The 19,056-nt window shown below is 43.0% G+C and overlaps 1 protein-coding gene across 1 annotated transcript in view; it reads left to right on the top strand.

Moving 5' to 3' along the window:
* Positions 1–19,056, top strand: part of SNAP25 (synaptosome associated protein 25) — a 134,748-nt gene that overhangs the window by 79,696 nt on the left and 35,996 nt on the right. The window contains exon 4 of the mRNA XM_083175647.1: positions 12,792–12,840. Within this exon, the coding sequence (XP_083031773.1) occupies positions 12,792–12,840 (49 nt within the window). The remainder of the gene's footprint in view (positions 1–12,791; positions 12,841–19,056) is intronic.

The raw sequence follows: 19,056 nt of genomic DNA, 5'->3' as shown, positions 1-19,056 counted from the left end.
ACCCTTTCTGTGAAGTAATTCTTCCTCAGATTTCCCCTGAATCTTCCTCCCTCTAGTTTCAGTGCATGTCCTCGTGTTCTGTTGCTCCACTTCCTGTGAAGACTGTCTCCCACCTGCACCTTGTTAAAACCCTTGATAAATTTGAAAGTTTCTATCATGTCCCCCCTTTCCCTTCTCTGCTCTAAAGTATACATATTAAGATCTTTTAGTCTTTCCTGATACGTTTTGTGATGTAGGCCATGCACCATTTTAGTTGCCCTTATTTGTACAGTCTCTAATGTATTTATATCCTTCTGGAGATATGGCCTCCAGAACTGAACACAATACTCTAGATGAGGTCGTACCAATGACAGTGGCATTATTACTACTTTCTTTCTACTTCTGATACCTCTCCCTATGCAGCCAAGCATCTGACTTGCCTTCTTCATTGCTTTGTTACATTGCCTACCTGCCTTTAAGTCCCCTGAAATAGTGACACCTAGACCCCTCTCTTCCTCTGTAGTTTCCATTATAGTGCCATTAATTCTATATTTAGTTTTTGGATTTTTGCAACCCAAGTGCATGATTTTGCATTTTTTGGCATTAAACTGTAGTTGCCATGCTCTTGATCATTCCACTAATCTACCTAGATCATCAATCATTTGTTTTACCCCTCCTGGCATCCTGGCAGGGACGCCGATTTACATTTTTTCCAGTGGGTGCTCCCACAGCCCCCCCCCCCCCCCCCCCTTACACACACACGGACTACCATCCCCCCCCCCCCCCCATGAGACTCACCCGCTGCTCGCCGTCGTGGTCCCAGCAGCGGATATGCTGTCAGCAGCAGGGTCCCTGCAGAAGATGGGAATTAACAGCGGTATTAATACCGCTACTAGTTCCCATCAGCCGCAGGGACTCCCGCTGCTGACAGCATATCAGCTGCTGGGACCCCGCTGCCGTGGCCCATGGGTGCTCCTCACTTTCCGTGGGTGCTCAGGCCCCGGAGCACCCACGGTTTTGGCACCTATGCCTCCTGGTGTGTCTACATTGTTGCATAACTTTGTGTCATCTGCAAAAATGCACTTCCATTTGCAGTATCACCAATAACGATATTAAAAAGCACTGGTCCGGTCTGTACTCCGTTTACTACAACTCTCTGTTTTCTGCAACCACGCTCTTATCCATTTAACCGTCTCAGAATCCAATCCCAAGCTTTCAAGTTTCAAATTTATTTAACAGTCTGCGATGTGGGACAGTGTCAGAAGCCTTACTAAAGTCTAGATGACATACAACAAGAGAGAGAATATAAGTAACCAGGGGATGCAGTTAAAATCCCGGCGGTCGGGATCCCGGCGTTCAGAATCCCGACGCCGGAATCCCGACAGCCGAAATGCCGACACATTCTCCCTCCTGGGGTGTCCACGACACCCCTGGAGGGAGAATAAATTAGTGTGCCGAGCGTAGCGAGCCACCGGGTCCGCTGCGTGGCGAGCGCAGCGAGCCCGCAAGGGGGGGCGATCCACGTCCCCCCCTTGTCGGCATTTCGGCTGTCGGGATTCCGGCGTCGGGATTCTGAACGCCGGGATCCCGACCGCCGGGATTCAATACTGAATCCGTAACCAGGCATGCAAAAACGTATACAATGTTGCCATGCCTGTAAAAATGTAACTATATTTATGGTAACTTTTATTATATGATTGGATAATTATGATTAATTAGCATGTCTTAATTGTTACAGTATAAATATCCTTACCTGTGTTTGTTAGCATCTAAAGAAGGCACCACAGCCCCTCTTAATCAATCAATCAATCTTTACATCAGCCCCAACTGCAGTGCACATGGTTTTGTCCATTTGAGAAAGAATTTGCCTTTGCGAGCGAACCAGAATAAGGGCCTAGGTGTCTTCTCCCTCAAAGAAGTCACCAGCAAGCTGCCAGGTCCTTCGGCGGCCCAGTCCATTGCTGATCCTGTACATATTTTCTACAGTAATTGCTTTTTAATATGACTGCTCAGCAGTAAGCACATCTGGCGTCTTACTTGTAGTGCTAGAGAGAAATGCGGTGTAGATTGGGGCATCTCTTGGTAAACGGAGATCTTAGCGGTATAAATCATGTGTTCCACACTTAATAGTAAATGTCCATTCATAGGCTTCCTAAATGTTACATAACAGATATTCACGCTGGGCTAACTTGTATGTACTTCTAACTTGTCAACAACTAATTACATTGCAAGTGATTGTAAATCTTTATAAATGTCACATCATATTTTAATTAGCAGAGTGACATTGACATAGTATGCTTATTAAAGAAATAGCTTACAGTGAAAACAAAGTCAATTTACTTTCATCTTTGTTATTCCATTAAATATATATAATTATAATGTACAAAGCAACTATAAAACCCACTGTGAGGTATATGCTAAATTATGCCCCTGAAATAACTGGTTTATACAATAAAATATGTAGGGTGTGTTATTTGTGGCATTCCCTTTGCTGATGCCTTAAAAAAAAAACATTTTTATTGGTTAATTAATGGGAACTGACACAGAAATAATGCAGATTTATTTCTAGACAGGTCAGAGGGCCCTGCTCTCATGCGTACAGTCTATAGGATGGGTAGATAATATTAATAGACTTGGTATACTTTTACCCAGGACTGGAGCTAGGGTTTGTCTAAGTTGTGATAATATTTATATAGCGCCACCAGGGATCCGCAGCGCCTAATTACAGAGTACATAAACAAATAGGCAAAGCAAGAACACAATGGCTTACAGTTCAAGACAGTGAGTGCCGGACGGGGTCTCGACAGTCGGGATCCCGACAGGCATTTACCCGACGTCGGGATCCCGACTGTCAAAACACCGACAGCCGGGTTCCCGATGGCCGTCAGCTATTTTCCCTCGTGGGGGTCCACAACCCCCATAGAGGGAGAATAGAATAGGGGGCTTAGTTGCGCTCACCATGCTGTCTGGGTCCGGCCAGTCGGGATCCCGACGTCGGGCTAATGACTGTCGGGATCCCGACTGTCGGACCCCTGTACCACAACCCAAGACAGTATATGACACATACAGGGTATATAAACTGAGCTACATCAGCAATTAACACCGAAATAAGTGTCAGGGTGGCAGAGAATTGAGGGATTAGATGCTGTCGAAGGGAGGATGGAGTAGAAAATAGTTTAAATAAGAGTAGGAAAAGAACGTGAGAGACGAGGGCCCTGCTCCTAAGAGCTTACATTCTACAGGAGAGGGGCAGACAGACCCAACTGCAGGATAGACCCGCTATTGGGAGACTGTCCTGCTGTCCCTCCTGCCGGCGACGGGATACGGTCACTAGGTCGACAAGCATTAGGTCGACACCACTAGGTCGACATGCATGAAGGTCGACATGACTGAAGGTTGACATGGGTTAGGTCAACAGGGTCATTAGGTCGACACAAGCATTAGGTCGACATGGGGAAGTCGACAGTCAAAAGGTCGATATGGGGTTTTCACTTTTTTTTCTTGAGCCGACATGTGCCGACAGGCGGTCTTTCGTGCCCCACCATCCACTAGGGTGTGGTGGGAGAATAAAATAGTGTGCCGAGCATAGCGAGCCATGCGTGGGGACCGTGTCCATGTCGACTGTGTCGAAATTCAGGACAAAAAAGTGAAAAACCCCATGTCGACCTTTTGACTGTTGACCTTCCCCATGTCGACCTAACCCATGTCAACCTTCAGTCATGTCGACCTTCCTGCATATCGACCTTGAGTCATGTCGACCTTCATGCATGTCGACCTAGTGGTGTCAACCTAATGCTTGTCGACCTAGTTGCTATCTGACGAATGATCCATACCCCGGGTGACAATGTAACGCAGGTGGGGGGGGGGGGGGCAGTTGGGGGGTAGCAAGAGATCACTGCGGTGATTGCTAAAGAGATGCTGTGTGCCTGCGCAGGGCATCTCTTCACTGCAGGGAGGAGGGAAGGAAGGGGCTGCCCAGTCGCTAGGAGAGTGCTGGGCACACCCCCAAAAATTATAAAAACGAAGGTTGTGGCACTAGGCTATGCCCCTTTACCCAAGGTCAAACCCACTCTCCCTTTTTAGGGGCAGCCACACTTTCAGCACGACAGGTCCCAATATGCAATTGGGAGGTACAGTATTGTGGAGGGAAGAGGTTAGAGAGGATATTTTAGATTCACAAGGACAGCGGTGCACTCAGAACATTCACCCAGCATGGGGTCACTGCAAGATAAGACACTAAGGATGGTGGCTGAAAGCAGGATGGATTTGGAGGAGAGATGCATATGCACAAAGATGACTGGATAAGGCAGTAAGTCTGGCAGCCATGGACATCTACAAGTGCCGCTGCTTTGCATCCCACTCACAATCAGGACCAGTATGTGTTGCAAGACAAGTGAACTTTGATGTCCTATCACTTATGTAGTAGAAATGTTAAGTATAGATCTATGGCTTCAAACATAGGGCCTGGTTCATAGGCTGCCACAATGCAGATGTTTATGCAAGTGGCTGATGTTCTTTGTTTGACGAATACATCTGATTATCGCTGCATATCTGCCATGATGGATTACTGACGTCGCTCGCCTATGGGGTAGCTCCCTCTATAGATGGCATTGCTTAATAGAAGCCTATGGGGTAGCTCCCTCTATAGATGGCATTGCTTAATACAGTGGTTCCCAACCTGGGGTACGCTGCAGACTAGTTGGAGGTACTTGAAAACAATATTGGTAATTGCAGAAGAAGAGGAAGAAGTCTCCCGAGGATTCTGTGGAGTGAACCAAGTTACGTCGCTTCCGGTTCCGTCTGCAGTTTCTCCTCGTGTTTTTGCAGCAATCCACTGGTAGCTACCCGTGCTGCCCTCAGACTTCAGCGTTTATCTCCCCTGCGCTGACACTGGTGGAAGAAGCAGCGGCATCAATCCTACAGGCGTTAGCTGGGACACAGTCAGCGACCAGACGCAGAGGGACCCGATTCCTGACCGCACACTACTCCTCCGCTACTCCTTTATACACCCATAAGGATACACATACCACTCACTTCCACGCCACTCATAAGTACTGTAGATATTGCAAATTGAGACAATGGGGTACTCATAAATGAAAAAAACTAATCAAGGAGTACGGGAGAGAAAAAAGTTGTGAACCCAGGGGCTTAATAGAAGCCTATGAGACAGCTCCCTCTATAAATGGCATTGATTAGTAGAAGCTTATGGGGCAGAGCGATATATAGATGACATTGCTAATAACAGCCTATGGGGCAGCGCCCTCTATAGACGGCATTGCTTTATAAAGACCTACAGGGCAGATGTCATAGCTTAATAAAAACCTATGGGGCAGCGCCATCTATAGATGTCATAGCTTAATAAAAACCTACAGGGTAGCACCATCTATAGATGGCATTGCTAATTAAAAGTCTACGGAGCAGCACCATCTATAGATGTCATTGCTTAATGAAAGCCTACGGGTCAGTGCCATCTATAGATGGCATTGCCCAGTAGACGCGCTCTTCTGCTTCTTTTTGCACAATTCCCTAAGAAGATCAGTGGTGAGATGTATAGCAATCAAAATGCAATGCGTAATACATCCTGCCCCAGGAATTATAGCCAGAGATAAGGTTTCAGAAAATACATTGTGAAATAGTTTTAATCAACAAAACAGGGAATAGCAAATAATTACATAATCCACATTGTCGTTATTTAATAGGAAACCATTTCTGTGCAAGTTCATTTCCTTTGCATCTCTCTGTGAGATGTTGGGTCAGAGGAATGATCACATCTAATCACTACAAAGCAGGATAAGCCACTCTTGTCTGCAGAACGCTTCTCTAGGCAGTTGACAACTTCGCTTAGTGTCTTATATAACTGTAGGACGTGTCATTCTGCCATTGCAGATCTTTAACTCAATCATTTATTTATCCACCATTCACCAAACTCTTTCCTTGTAAAAAGTCAAAGATTAGACCTACTGCATGTTATAATTAGATAAATGTAATGTTTATGGCGATCTGTGTGCTGCACATTGAGGGTCTGATTGTGAGTTGAACTTTGTCTGTTGAGTGTACAGTATCTTGCTAGTTTTTTGGAGCGTATCTTGCTACACATTCTCCGGAACATGGCGCTTATAAGTACGGGAGATGTAGAGTTCTATGCATTACAATCACATTTACACTCACATCTGAAGAGGCACAATTGTGTTGCATTCTCACATAGGTCAGGTTCAGGGATGGCATGACGGAACTGCTGACCATGGCGTGAGTTCGTCCCAGTTGCCCGAAAGGCAAGATAAATATTGATCCCCCCCCCTCCACACACACACACACACGAACACACACGAACACACCACCTTATATAAATATACAGATAGAGCGCCTCTGATCATTGGCTGGGGATCGCTGGCATGCCTACGCTGGTGATCGCCGGCGCAGAGGAGCACCATCTGACTAGGACACGCGTGCGGCGGTATCCTGCCCATCTCCTCTTCAGGGAGACGGGCAGGGAAAGGGGGGATGGCGGGTGGCGAGGGGCACTGGGGGAGGCAGTGGCGGACGGCGGTGGACGGCGGAGCCAGCTCTGTAGCCACAGGGCGCGCGGGAGCGTCTCGTGCACGCGCGCCCCTGGCGAGAGGCGGCCACTAGCGGGGGCTGGTGATAGAATCACCAGCCCCAGCAAAGATGCAGCCTGCTCCATTTGTATGTATGTGTGTATGTATGTATGTATGTAAGGTGTCTGCTTCTAGTGGAACAGGTAATGGGTTCTAATACAGGTTGTGACACTAGGCAAAAATAATGTTCAGAATAAAAAGAATGTGGCGTCTATGATCCTGCTAGGAGGGGGAGTCGGCCACAAAAGCAATATCAACGGCTTTCAATTAACTCAAACTTGCAGGGGAGGAGAGGTGCCCCTTTGGGAGCAGGAGCCCGGCAGCAGATGACTCTATCAGTGTAGTCTCGTAAAATGGTTGTGTCACATCACATTGCAACCTAGATGCACATTTAAAAAAGCTTTGAGAAAGACGTGACACCGCACATAGGGGCAGATGTATTAAGCCTTAACAAGAGATAAATGCAAGGTGATAAGGGCCCTTATTCTGATCGGTGCGGCCTGATCAGAAATATGCGGTGATGTCCGTCTTGGCGAATCCCCGCCTTCCATACGGATCGCCACCTCCGTCCGTATGCGGATATGTGGCGGTCCGCATGAATGTGGACGGGGATACGCCTCCTCCATGGTGGGAGCAGCCCCTGCATTCGATGGTCGCCGAACATCGAATGCAGGGCCGCACGCTCCACCAGGTCCCGCAACACAAGACCACACGGACACTTGTCCGTGTGAAATCTTGTATGGGGGCGGGCAGCTGACATCCGGCGATGTCAGATGCCCGCCCCGTACCCACGCGTCACGGCCTCATTACCATGCATACGCCCCGCGTTTGCATGGGAACGCCCATGAAACGCGGGGCGTATGCATAGGGTAATGAGGATAAGTAGCCCCTCACGCCCCTCTACGCCCCCTGTGCGGCGTATAAAGAATCCATGCGGCGAAATCGCCTGCACATGCGCAGAGTGACCTCTGCACATGCGCAGACGATAAACATCGGCGGGCCGTACGCAAGCGGGAATATCCGCACCGATCAGAATAAGGCCCAAGGAGAGATAAACGTCCAGCCAAACAGCTCCTTACTGACTTTTTTTCAAACACAGGCTGTGACATGGCAGTTAGCAGGTGATTGGCTGGACGTTTATCTCTCCTTATCACCCTTGCATTTATCTCTTGTTAAAGCTTAATACATCAGCCCCATACACACTAAAATTCAAGTTTGTTTATGCGTGCCTATATGCTTGTACTAAAGGGGGCACTCCAGCACAGTACTGCTGGGGTACCCTCTTTTAGTACAAGCATACTTAAGGCTTTTAAAGGAGGGCACCCAAATGGGATGCGCAATGTCACAATGAATGGCACGGCGCTCTCATCTGAACTGTTACAGGTGCGCCATTCAGTGCAACTCGGCACGAATGAGGTGCTTGTGCGCGTGAGATGCTTCCATGCCCCATTTGGGTACCCTACTTTATTACAAGCCTTTAGTATGCTAAAGGAAGGTACCCCTGCAGTACTGTACTGGGGAACCCTCCTTTAGTACAAACATATAGGAGTGCCACAAACTTGAATATTATTTGGTAATATTGTTGTTCAAGCCAATCCTGAAAGCTCCACAAGCAAGCTGTCATTTGTCATTTTGCAGCGTTCAGCCATAAGACCTCTGATGGTTCATTTTTGAGCTTAGGAATCTCATCAGGGGGCCAGAGAAGAATTGGGATGCATTGATTTATCATTCACAAAAGGATCATGAGCTGCGCATTTAATGATGGTTATCTGAGATGGTACCAAATTAGTGTGTGGAGGGGGGTTGGGTTAAGGCACTAATGTAGAGTTAGGCTTTGTGGTGGGGAGGTTAGAGTTTGGCTGCTGGAATGGAAGTTTAGGGTTAGGCCTTAGAAGGGGTGGTATAGAGTTACCGTATATAGCAGAGCAAGGCCCTTATTCAGATTTGATCGCAGTACAAATTTGTTCTCAAAATGGACAAAACCATGTGCACTGCAGGTGGGGCAGATGTAACATGTGCAGAGTGAGTTAAATTTGGGTGTGGTGTGTTGAAACTGAAATCTAATTTGCAGTATAAAAATAATGCAGCCAGTATTTACAATGCCCTCTCTATAAATGTTACATCTGCCCCACCTGCAGTGCACATGGTTTTGGCCCATTTTGAGAACAAATTTGTGCTGCGATCAGATCTGAATAAGGGCCCAGGATGGTTAGGTTTAGGCTGCAGTGCAGGAAGTTTAGGGTTAGGCACTAATGGGGAGGGTTACGTTGCAGGGAAGGAGGAAGATAAGGATCCCCTCTATTGGTATGCCGGCATTATTCTGTCCACCAACATCTCGTTGGTAATGTATTCCGTTCAGGAAACAGGGTGCTGTGTATATTTCCATAGGAAGACCCACACACAGTTTTCTTTATATCAGTTCTATCCAAGGTAAAGTGAGGTTACCATGTTTTACTTGTGCGTCTAGAGAAAAATATTGTGGGTAATCAGCCTTTAGCAAAGAGCTGGTGATAAATATATAATAAGAAGAAACAAGCAATGCAGCTGTTATATTTTGATTTTTAAAAGGCGATCACACATAGAATAGGGGACGTAACAGTGTAGGTGTGGGCCATAGACCGGCATCTGATTGCACTGTATAACAAATAAATAACATTTAATTTATGCTGTATTTTCTCCTGTTTTAATCTGAGGTCAAGAAAACACAAATAAGACTTTAGAATGTTTTTATTAGCTCTAGTGTTTGAGCCACACTGCTTGCGCTATGGTTCTTCAGTAATGTAGTCATAGTGAAAAGCAATTTTCTAATTATCTGCTACAGCAGTGGTTCCCAAACTGTGTGCCGTGGCTCCCCGGGGTGCCTCGGGACACTTGCAGGGGTGCCTCGGGTTGGTTGTCCAGGACCAATTCAAATTATTTATGGTCAATTATTTCTGGACAAAACCAGTGCTGGTGGCTGCCAATCCTAAAATATGTACAATCAGAAGCAAATCCTGCCATTTACCACGTAACTGAACCTAAGAAGCACATATACACACAATCTACTTAATATGATATATATTTTTGGGGGCCTAGGGGTGCCTTGGAAAAATTCTGATACTCTGGGGTCCCGTGATTAGCAAAAGATTGGGAACCCCTGTGCTACAGTATTTCTTGTGTCGAGATGAATAATTGTTTCAATTAAATCAATCGCAAATCAGAGATCAGAATAAAACAACATCCAGCGAAAGAACAGTCTCAAATAATGGTCAAAACTCAAAAGAATACACCCGGTGTCCTGCGCCACTAAAGTCTGCAGCCCAGAATACACACGGGGTTACCAATCCCCAACAACAACTCCACATAAAATCAGTGTGATCCAAAAGGCGCTGTCTTGGAAGGAGGAGACCAATATAAAGTGTTCTCCCAGAATTAAACTATGGAGCCACACTGGTCAGTATAGTAACATTGGTCAGTATATTATATCAAGGTTTCTTTATTTTCAGGTACACTTCATCCAATCTTAAGGAGTCCTTGGTGATTTTCTGACCTTAGGGTTAAACCCTATTTTCGCGTAAAGGTATCTTTTCTACTTCGCACATTAAAAAAGGGCAGTGTGACTGTGTTGCGACCGAGCAAGTACTTCACTTTTCCAGGGGTGCCCAGACCTTTAGACAGGGCCATCGAGATTGAGTTGGGCCCGGGCAGGGCCTTAATCCTGGAGATGCGATCACTTACACCCCTGTCTCTACATACTGAGATAGTAGAAGAGAAATCATCTATTTTTTTTTAAGACAGATTTAGAAGAACCAGTATCCAATAGATGCTTATTAGGCTTTCGAGACAGTGAACATATCTCTAAAAGACCTGATTGATCCATGGGAATTAGTGAAGCTCATGGGATGTCCCATCCATCATGACCTGCTCAGTACCCTTGTTACGAAGAAGGTTTGCGTGACCTTTCCGATGACCTGTCTCGCCACACAAACAGCAAATTGCCTTTGATCAAGAAATTGCCTTCCTACATATGAGCCTGCTTCATTCTTTCTCCCTCTATTTGCCCATTTACCTATGTGTATAAAGACTCCATCGCTGCTTTTTTACTCTATTGTACATTCATACAATGATCACCAGTATTAATAATTGAATAAACTTGTTTAAAATAAGGTGTGGATGATTTATATGAAGATTTTTACAAAGAATGCTAGAACAGCCTATGGGTCTTGTATCAATCAAGCATCAATTCTAGTAAACCTAATAAAGACATCCTTCTACCAAAATAGCCTATCTTCTTTAGTACACAATGCCTCTCAGTAATTGACAAAATCAACACAATTGGGATTGTAACAGTGATATACAACTTCCCAGTTTCTTCCATGATTTTAAGCAACCCTTGAACAATGTGCACTAAATTAGGGGTTGACCATGGTACATTTACTGCTTGTAGAAGGCCACTTTGCTGTGGAACTCACCTTCGGAGATTTTTTACCTTACTCAGAAGAAAAAAATGCTGCGCTCCTATTGGTGTATGGTGTGATATTCTTAGGAGAGTTGACCTGAAGGGATTTAGTGGTCAAAAGAGATAGAAGTAGTAAAAGGTGTGTTCTGGAATTCTGATTTTTGTGTTTGAGAATGACTTTTATATTTAATTATTTAATTTAGCTATTTGTTAAACCACTAATACCCCTTTCACACCGAGCTAAATCCCGGGTTGATGCGCGTTCATGTTCAAAAACCCGGGATATTTTTGCAAGTGTGAAAGAAGTATAGATGCCACTATCTGTGCACTACTCTCTGTGAAGCACTTGTTGCTTAAAGCTGTCTGGAAACATTGTAAATCAAACCTTGAAGAGGAGTCTTGTGGGCGTTGACAATCTGCTTATGGAGGCCCTTCTACTGCTCTTCTAAGGTAGTACCAGTATCAGTAGGACCACCTTACCGCTGGGCTCTATATTAGCAGCATAGCTAGCTCACGGCGTACTGTAGCTCTGTAGTACTGCTTCACTATTATCCAAAAAATAGTCTGATCAATTCATGACTTTAGCAGTCACATGTGAACAACAAGTAAAGCAATACCTTTATCTTTGATATTTGATGTATAATTGGTTGGACCAATTTTTAGCAGTGAAAGACATCCGGGGATACAACCATTAATTATAATGCATAGTGGTAGGTCCTGTAGGGTAGATATCAGAAAGGATACTATAGTATAATTTTATAAATAGGTTGAACTCGTTGGACTTATGTATTTTTTTTGACCTCACAAACTATGTTACTATGTATTATTTTCTGTTTATCCAGAGGTGGGGCTGCGACGGGCAGGGGGTGTGTGTCCCCCATTTGAATTTTGCATTGCGGCGCAACCTCACCTCAGGAGCCATCACTAGGATAGACTCAAAATGATCCAGTGAATTGATTCTCTTCACTCCTACGAATTTGCTCTTTGAGGTTCATATCTTCCGTACTTAAATGTTTTAAATTACAGTGAAATCTCTAATTATTATTGTTATTATTATTATTAGATACACAGAAGTCCTTTTGCTCCGCATATATATTATTCAAGCTTGAGTCCAATGTGCATACAATATAATCCATCAGTGTTTGTCTCCATATTGTGCATATTTACCTACAAGTACAGTGGTGTGCAGGAGAACGTTTTATGCCACAATGACCGTATTCCCCACTGCCCAACATTGTACAGTGGGGTGTGGCCAACGCATCCCTCCACCATTCACTAGGAAAGTGGCCAGATGCTGGAAGGTATCCTGCTCTGCTGCGGGACTGAGCGGTCATCCTAGAGTTTAGGAGTCTCCTGGATGATATGGGAGATTAGGAAAGCATGATAATATTGCAGTATAGATGCAATAGAAAGCTCAGTATTCAATATGTATTCAGTCACCTCCAATGGTTCTGTGCCAAAGCTTCTGGTTTCCTTTCTGCTCAGTGGGGCAGATGTATTAAGCCTTAACAAGAGATAAATGCAAGGGTGATAAGGAGAGATAAACGTCCAGCCAATCAGCTCCTTTCTGACTTTTTTCAAACTCAGCCTGTAACATGGCAGTTACAGTAGGATGTGATTGGCTGGGCGTTTATCTCTCTTTATCACCCTTGCATTTATCTCTTGTTAAGGCTTAATACATCTGCCCCCGTGTGGACTCTGGTTGCACTGTCACTGACGTTCTCTCTCTCTCTGTCTCTTTTCTGCCTTCTGCCTACCTACCTATCTTGGGGATGTAGAGTAAAGATGCTGGAATCAGAACTTTGGTTATGTTGGATGAGCAAGGAGGTAAGTTATCTCATGGGAAACTTGTATATTCTTTGCTGAATTAATATGCTATATATTTTCTGCCTCCTGTGTCAGGTTTCTGAGGGGGTGTGGGGGGGGGGGTGGGAGGAGGTGTACACACACAAGAATGGTGGTACACTCGCAGTCTATCAAGATATAAACTGAAATACAAAAATTGCTTGGTTTGTTTTCTTCCTGCTACCTGTAACAGGTTTCCTATTCTTCATGTAGGGGTAGTAGGAGATTTGCGTCAATGTCATGAGGACCAGAACCACTGATTTAGGATGAACATCAACATTATATATATTAAAAGAGCTTATTGGTTTTATAGATAATATCTATGTTCTGGACATCATAGAGCGTTACCCAGCTTTATACAAATATGTATAAGAAAAGTTGTATTTGTCATAAATGCAATATACTGTACAAGTTGTTTTTTTCTTTGTCAACCACCCTAATGATATTCAATTTGCACCTATGGTACAACAGGACTGTCATTATAGAGAGTTGAGAGGAGAAGAGGGACAGAGGTGATATGCGAGAAACTTTCTAATATATCAGTGTTGGTTCAGGGGTTTATTTACTAAAACATTGGGAAGAGTTTTTTTACAGCAGGTGAGAACTCCAGGGAACTTAATTAAATAATTGCAAAAAGTCACATTTATAATGTTGAATACAATTAAATACACTCAATGCAACATCAAAGTGCAAATATAGATGAACATTTGCAGTCTTCCTATTTGCACTGCCATCGTCTGAATGCAAATATCAATTAATGATATTATATAGCAGTTATACTAAGTTATATACAATGGGAAGAGCCCTGATGTAATCAGCCAATCAGAAGCTACATTACATTACTTCTTCTGATTATCATTATCATCCATTCAGGTTTTGAATCGGGGTCAAGCACAAGCAAGAGAGACACAGCCTGATAGGCACTTTTACTTTTCCACCTCTCTAAGGGCCTTATTCTGGTTGGTGCGGTTCTGTCCGCGTGTGGTCGGTCCGCCAATGTTTGGTGTTTGCGCATGTGCAGAGGCATATCTGCGCATGTGCGAACGGCAGCCACGGCCAAATACCGCATGAATTTTCTACACTCCGAACAGGGGGAGGAGAGGGGCGTGAAGGGCTGTTTTGGCTCATTACCATATGTGTACACCCAGAGTTTCATGGGCGTTGCCCATGAAAACGCTGGGCGTACGTATGGTAATGCGGCCGTGACACACGTGTGGGGGGCGGACATATGACATAGCCGGATGTCAGCTGCCTGCCCATATCCCTGCTTTTGCACAGAGAAATGCCCAAGTGGTCTGGAGCACTCGGTGCTGCCTGACCACTCGGTCCTGCATTCGATGGTCTGTGACCATCGAATGATGGGGGAGGTTCCCAGAGATGGAGGAGGTGTACACATGAGAAATCCACTCGTGCTCCGTGCGGTCAGCGGCTTACCGCATTCGGACGCAGTGAGCGGTCCGTACGGAAGGCGGGGCTCAGGACGCTCGGTCCTGTCCACATATTCGGATCCGACCGCACCAACCAGAATAAGGCCCTAAGTGTAGGGTATTTAAATTTTGAACTGTGCTGCATCCCCACCTCTGAAACCGCCACTGCTTTTAATTAAACTGTAGGTTCCATTCTACGTATGTTTTTGTGGCAGGTTAACAACCCCATATTTCAGATATATATATCATGGATGCAAAAAAAATAATTCTCCTTGATTCTGGTGCTGTCGAAAATGTCATCAATGTATTGTTCCTTTTTCCTATTGTGTCTCAGCAGACACCTCCCCCATCTTGCAATGTTAATAATGCCTTGAATAATCCTAGCTAACAAATAATTCTATTAGAAACTGGGAACTACTAGTTTTAATCCGTGACTCTATTTCCAATCCACCAATAAGTACTATGCAGACCACAAATATCGACTCTATCCCTATGGGTATACTTCTTTCTGTATCTAAAACTGTTAATCCAGTTTACTTTAAAGAACTAGCTGATTCTGAAAGGATCATCAATCATATGTGCTATGTATGCTGCAACTAAAGGCCTGATAAATTGTCTTTCTAAGGGGGAAAACCTATAAATGTCCAAAGAACATCATTCTAGAGCTCTCTCTTGGGCCAATTACTCCAAAGCAGCTGGTCATCCTGATATCAAACATTTGAAGCTCAGCCTGGGAAGTTTGCAGTGGCTTATCCATTGACCCATTTATGGACAGATTCAATCACAGCCCTGCCTTTCCTTTATAAAAATGGATAGACATGTTTGTTGTGGATCATATTTTAAAATTATGTGTCTTTGGGCCTTATTTTGGTTCATTCTTTCTGACAAAATCCTTCTTAGATGGACAAAACCATGTGCACTGCAGGGGGGCAGATGTAACGTGCAAATAGAATTAGATTTGGGTGAGTAATTTTGTTTCTGTGCAGGGAAAATACTGACTGCTTTATTTTTACACTGCAATATAGATCTCACTTTGAAGTAAAACCCCACCCAAATCTAATTCTCTCTGCACAAGTAACATCTGCCCCACCTGCAGTGCACATGGTTTTGCCCATCTAAGAAGGATTTTGTCAGAAAGAATGAACCAAAATAAGGCCCATTATTCTTTTGTTTTTTCTTTCCTAATGCCCCTACAAATATTATTCTTAGCCCATCACCTGTAGTGCAACGGATGTAGCGACAGTACTAAGCATACCTTGATGAGCGATAAAGTGGAGAGAGTCAGACTACCAACTAATCAGCCCCCCATTTTTCAAAACCAACCTGTAACATAGCAGATGGTAGTCATCTCTCTCCAAGGCTTAGTAAATAGTCCTCTTTATCTCTCTTCACTTTATCAGAACAAATTTAGCAAATGCCTCCATATTAGTGGAGTTGTCCTTCACTGGGAGGAAATCACTATCTAGAATATAATCATGTATCCACATTAACAGAAGAAAAAATGTCTTTGTAGTTTTTGGAATCAACTCTGATATGTGATCTGCAACTTTCAACCGACAATCAATTTCTATATGTGGCCACAAAGGGGTTTTCTCAATGTCTTTGTAATAAAACTTCTTCTGTCTAGTTATTTGAACACCTGCGTGTATGACACATAAGAGATAAGCACCCATTAGTTAATACGTAACTTTGTTCATTCACATAACTTTCATCTGGACAATACTTGTATGTGATCATAGTAATCCTGCCTAGTGTCATCCGAATATCTCTCCCTAACACTTGACTTGGTCCTTTGGGGTTTTATCATGACCAATTGTGACTGCCTATAGCCATATAATATATAGGCATATGAGTAATCTAGGGTTCCTCAGTGGGCTGCTTTGGGTATCACCCCATAAAGGTCTCCTCAAGGCAACCCCGTATTCTATGCAGGCCCCACAGATGAATATCTTGTGTTTAGACTTTCTGCCCTTGTAAGATCACTTTGGTGATCAGTAGATTCCTGACTTCCTAGAGTTGCTGATATACATTGTATGAGATATAAACAAGATAAATAGGCATAGACGCGCACAGCACATTTTATTAGGGGGCGCACCATCAAAAGGGTTTATCTAGCACCACCTATTGGGCATATCTAGCACCGCCCATTGGGTGCGTCCAACACCGCCAATCACACATGCCTACCACCATCTATTGGCACTCGCCACACCATAATCTCCTGCCTTTTTCAGTTTTAGTCTTCTAATTACTCTGTGTAACAGTACATGCAAACAAGGGCAGAGCGCAGCAAAAATCACCTTTTTTATAATGCAAATAATGTCAAAAACATATATGGATGACTCGGGTATGTATATGACAATGGTCTAGTACAATTAACAATGCAAACACACATAACTGATTATTGGACGCTTCTTTAAATGGAATACAGTTCCAAAAATCAAACATCTTTGGTAAAAAGTATTGCTAGCGGCAGGGATGTATTCATAAGAGTGGTCACAGCACAGCATTAGGGGGGTGCCTGTGCACCCCAAACACTCAATGTGCGCACGCCTATGTAAATAGGTGTTGGTAGTCATTCAGGCCATGGTCAAATAGTCACATGAACCAGGAACATTTTCTCAGAGAAGATGAAACCAAAAGTCTTCTACTGTCCATCATGTTACTGTAGCTTGGGATTTATTATATTGAGCAGGTGACTGCTGAGTAATTAGAGAATTATTACTATTATTATTGTTATAATCATTATCATCATTATTATTTTATTCGTCAAATTTAATTTCAAAACTGTACAGAGTAGTGCTACAAACAGGACCATAGGGATCCTAAGCAGATATTTTGCATAGGACCACTATGAACAAACTTCCTGTGTTTATTCATTGTGAAATGATGAGGCCCCCATGGAGAATGTTAAAATAAATGGTCATTCTCCTAAAAGTAAATATCATGTGATCACTAACCAGCGACATTTCTGCTTTCACGGGAACTGGGTGTTATACCTGGATCTGATCATTCTTAATTTTCCTCACAATTTAAAAATGGCCTTTTTTTTGTACAAATATGTGAAGGCTGCATAGTAATCCCTGACGCACTTCACTTGAGTCTCTCTGTTGGCTCAGACCCTCTTCCAGAGGACTTTTGACCCCGATTTATCACCTCTTAAGGCAGCTATTGACTAAAGATTCTCATTAATTAGCATGGAGTGGGATATCCCGGGAGACTCTTGATCCTAGGATGTGGTCTCATATTAGAATTAACATAGTGAAATCCTTTTATTGTATCTTTGAAAATACTACCAAAAGGGGAGTTCAATTGTTTTACTGATCAGGTGGGTCTGCATTAATTCTGCTTGCACCCTCCTGATTTCAAGAATTTTGGGGTGCCTAAACTGCCATTTGGGCTCAGATGCTTCATGGGTCTAAATCCATTGCCAACCCCACCTACCAACCAACAACTTTTTGAAAACAAAAATCAAATATAAAGTGCTAACATTTGACTTGCATTATACATTTTTTTTCAAGGTTTTGGTAAATGATGTTCTTCATCAATTGCGGTAACTGATGTATTTATAATTATATAATGCCACTGGTCTCTTTTCTGTAATTGTTTTTTAAAGGTCACACAAACATTCTATAGTGACAAAAGTTTCCTATGGATTAGTCACAAATTGCATAATAAACAATCATCTGTATTGCTCACATTGTTAAAGTCAGCAACGGTAGCCATTTTGTGAGGTTATATAATGTGGTTTATTGATGTCTCTGGTTGGAAATAAATACGTTCCATGATTATCAGTCAAGAGTCAGAGCACAAAATGGTACAATGATACAATTTAATGTAACTGTATCTCTCACTGTAATCAGTTATATTATTCCACATTAAACTATATGTGTACTATTTTGGTTCCTCTAAGTGGTGACCAAGAACAATCAGTCCTATTAATTTGTAAGAGAATGCGTGGGCCACAGTACCATATGGGTGGCTTGTTGGCAAGCGAGTGACCATTTGGAATTTAACATCTTGATTGTTAATTTTCTATCCAAAATCTTTGTTGTCCAGTCAATTTAACGATTTTTCATTATAAAAATGGATATAAAAAGAAGAAAATGCAGCTGGAAAAAAAAAAGGATAAATTATAATAGCATATAAACTGTAGGACATTAGTGTCTTCAGTGGCTGATTGGTATAACAGTATATACTGTAGATGATGACTTCAGTGGCTAGGCATTTAATAATATTTAAAACTAGATAAATAAATACAAATATCTGCCAATCTATAAATTAAAAATCTGCATAAACTCATATGACAATCAGCAGCAATTATAGTAAAGTCTTCTGATCAGATCACCAATACTTGACACATTTCATCACTTAAATAATGAATTCCTCAGAAGCAGGTCAAAACTGTACCATGGTCTTTATTATAGACACAGGTTTCAACGCTATCAATAATTCATTCTGAATTAATATGATATATTGCAATGGAATATTGGTTTAGCTCCCCAAATCACTGGCTCAATAATAAGTTGGTGACTGGTACACTAAGGTATAGAAAATCCATATTCAGCAACTATTACTTCAGCACTTATGAAGAAGATATGTAGAAATACATGCATTGATGTCAAGATTTTAACAAACAAAATGTATTTTCGTGTTTTATGTTCTTGTTTGTACATATAAAAACCACAGCATTTAAATCACACATGAATATGCTAATGATCAATACCATAGCACCCTAGTTAATTTTATGTCACATTGTAGGGCTGCCAGTACA

The sequence above is a fragment of the Crinia signifera genome, chromosome 3, assembly GCF_055691185.1.
Source record: "Crinia signifera chromosome 3, ASM5569118v1, whole genome shotgun sequence".
NCBI lineage: Eukaryota > Metazoa > Chordata > Amphibia > Anura > Myobatrachidae > Crinia > Crinia signifera.
This window is presented reverse-complemented; position numbering and strand designations above follow the sequence as displayed.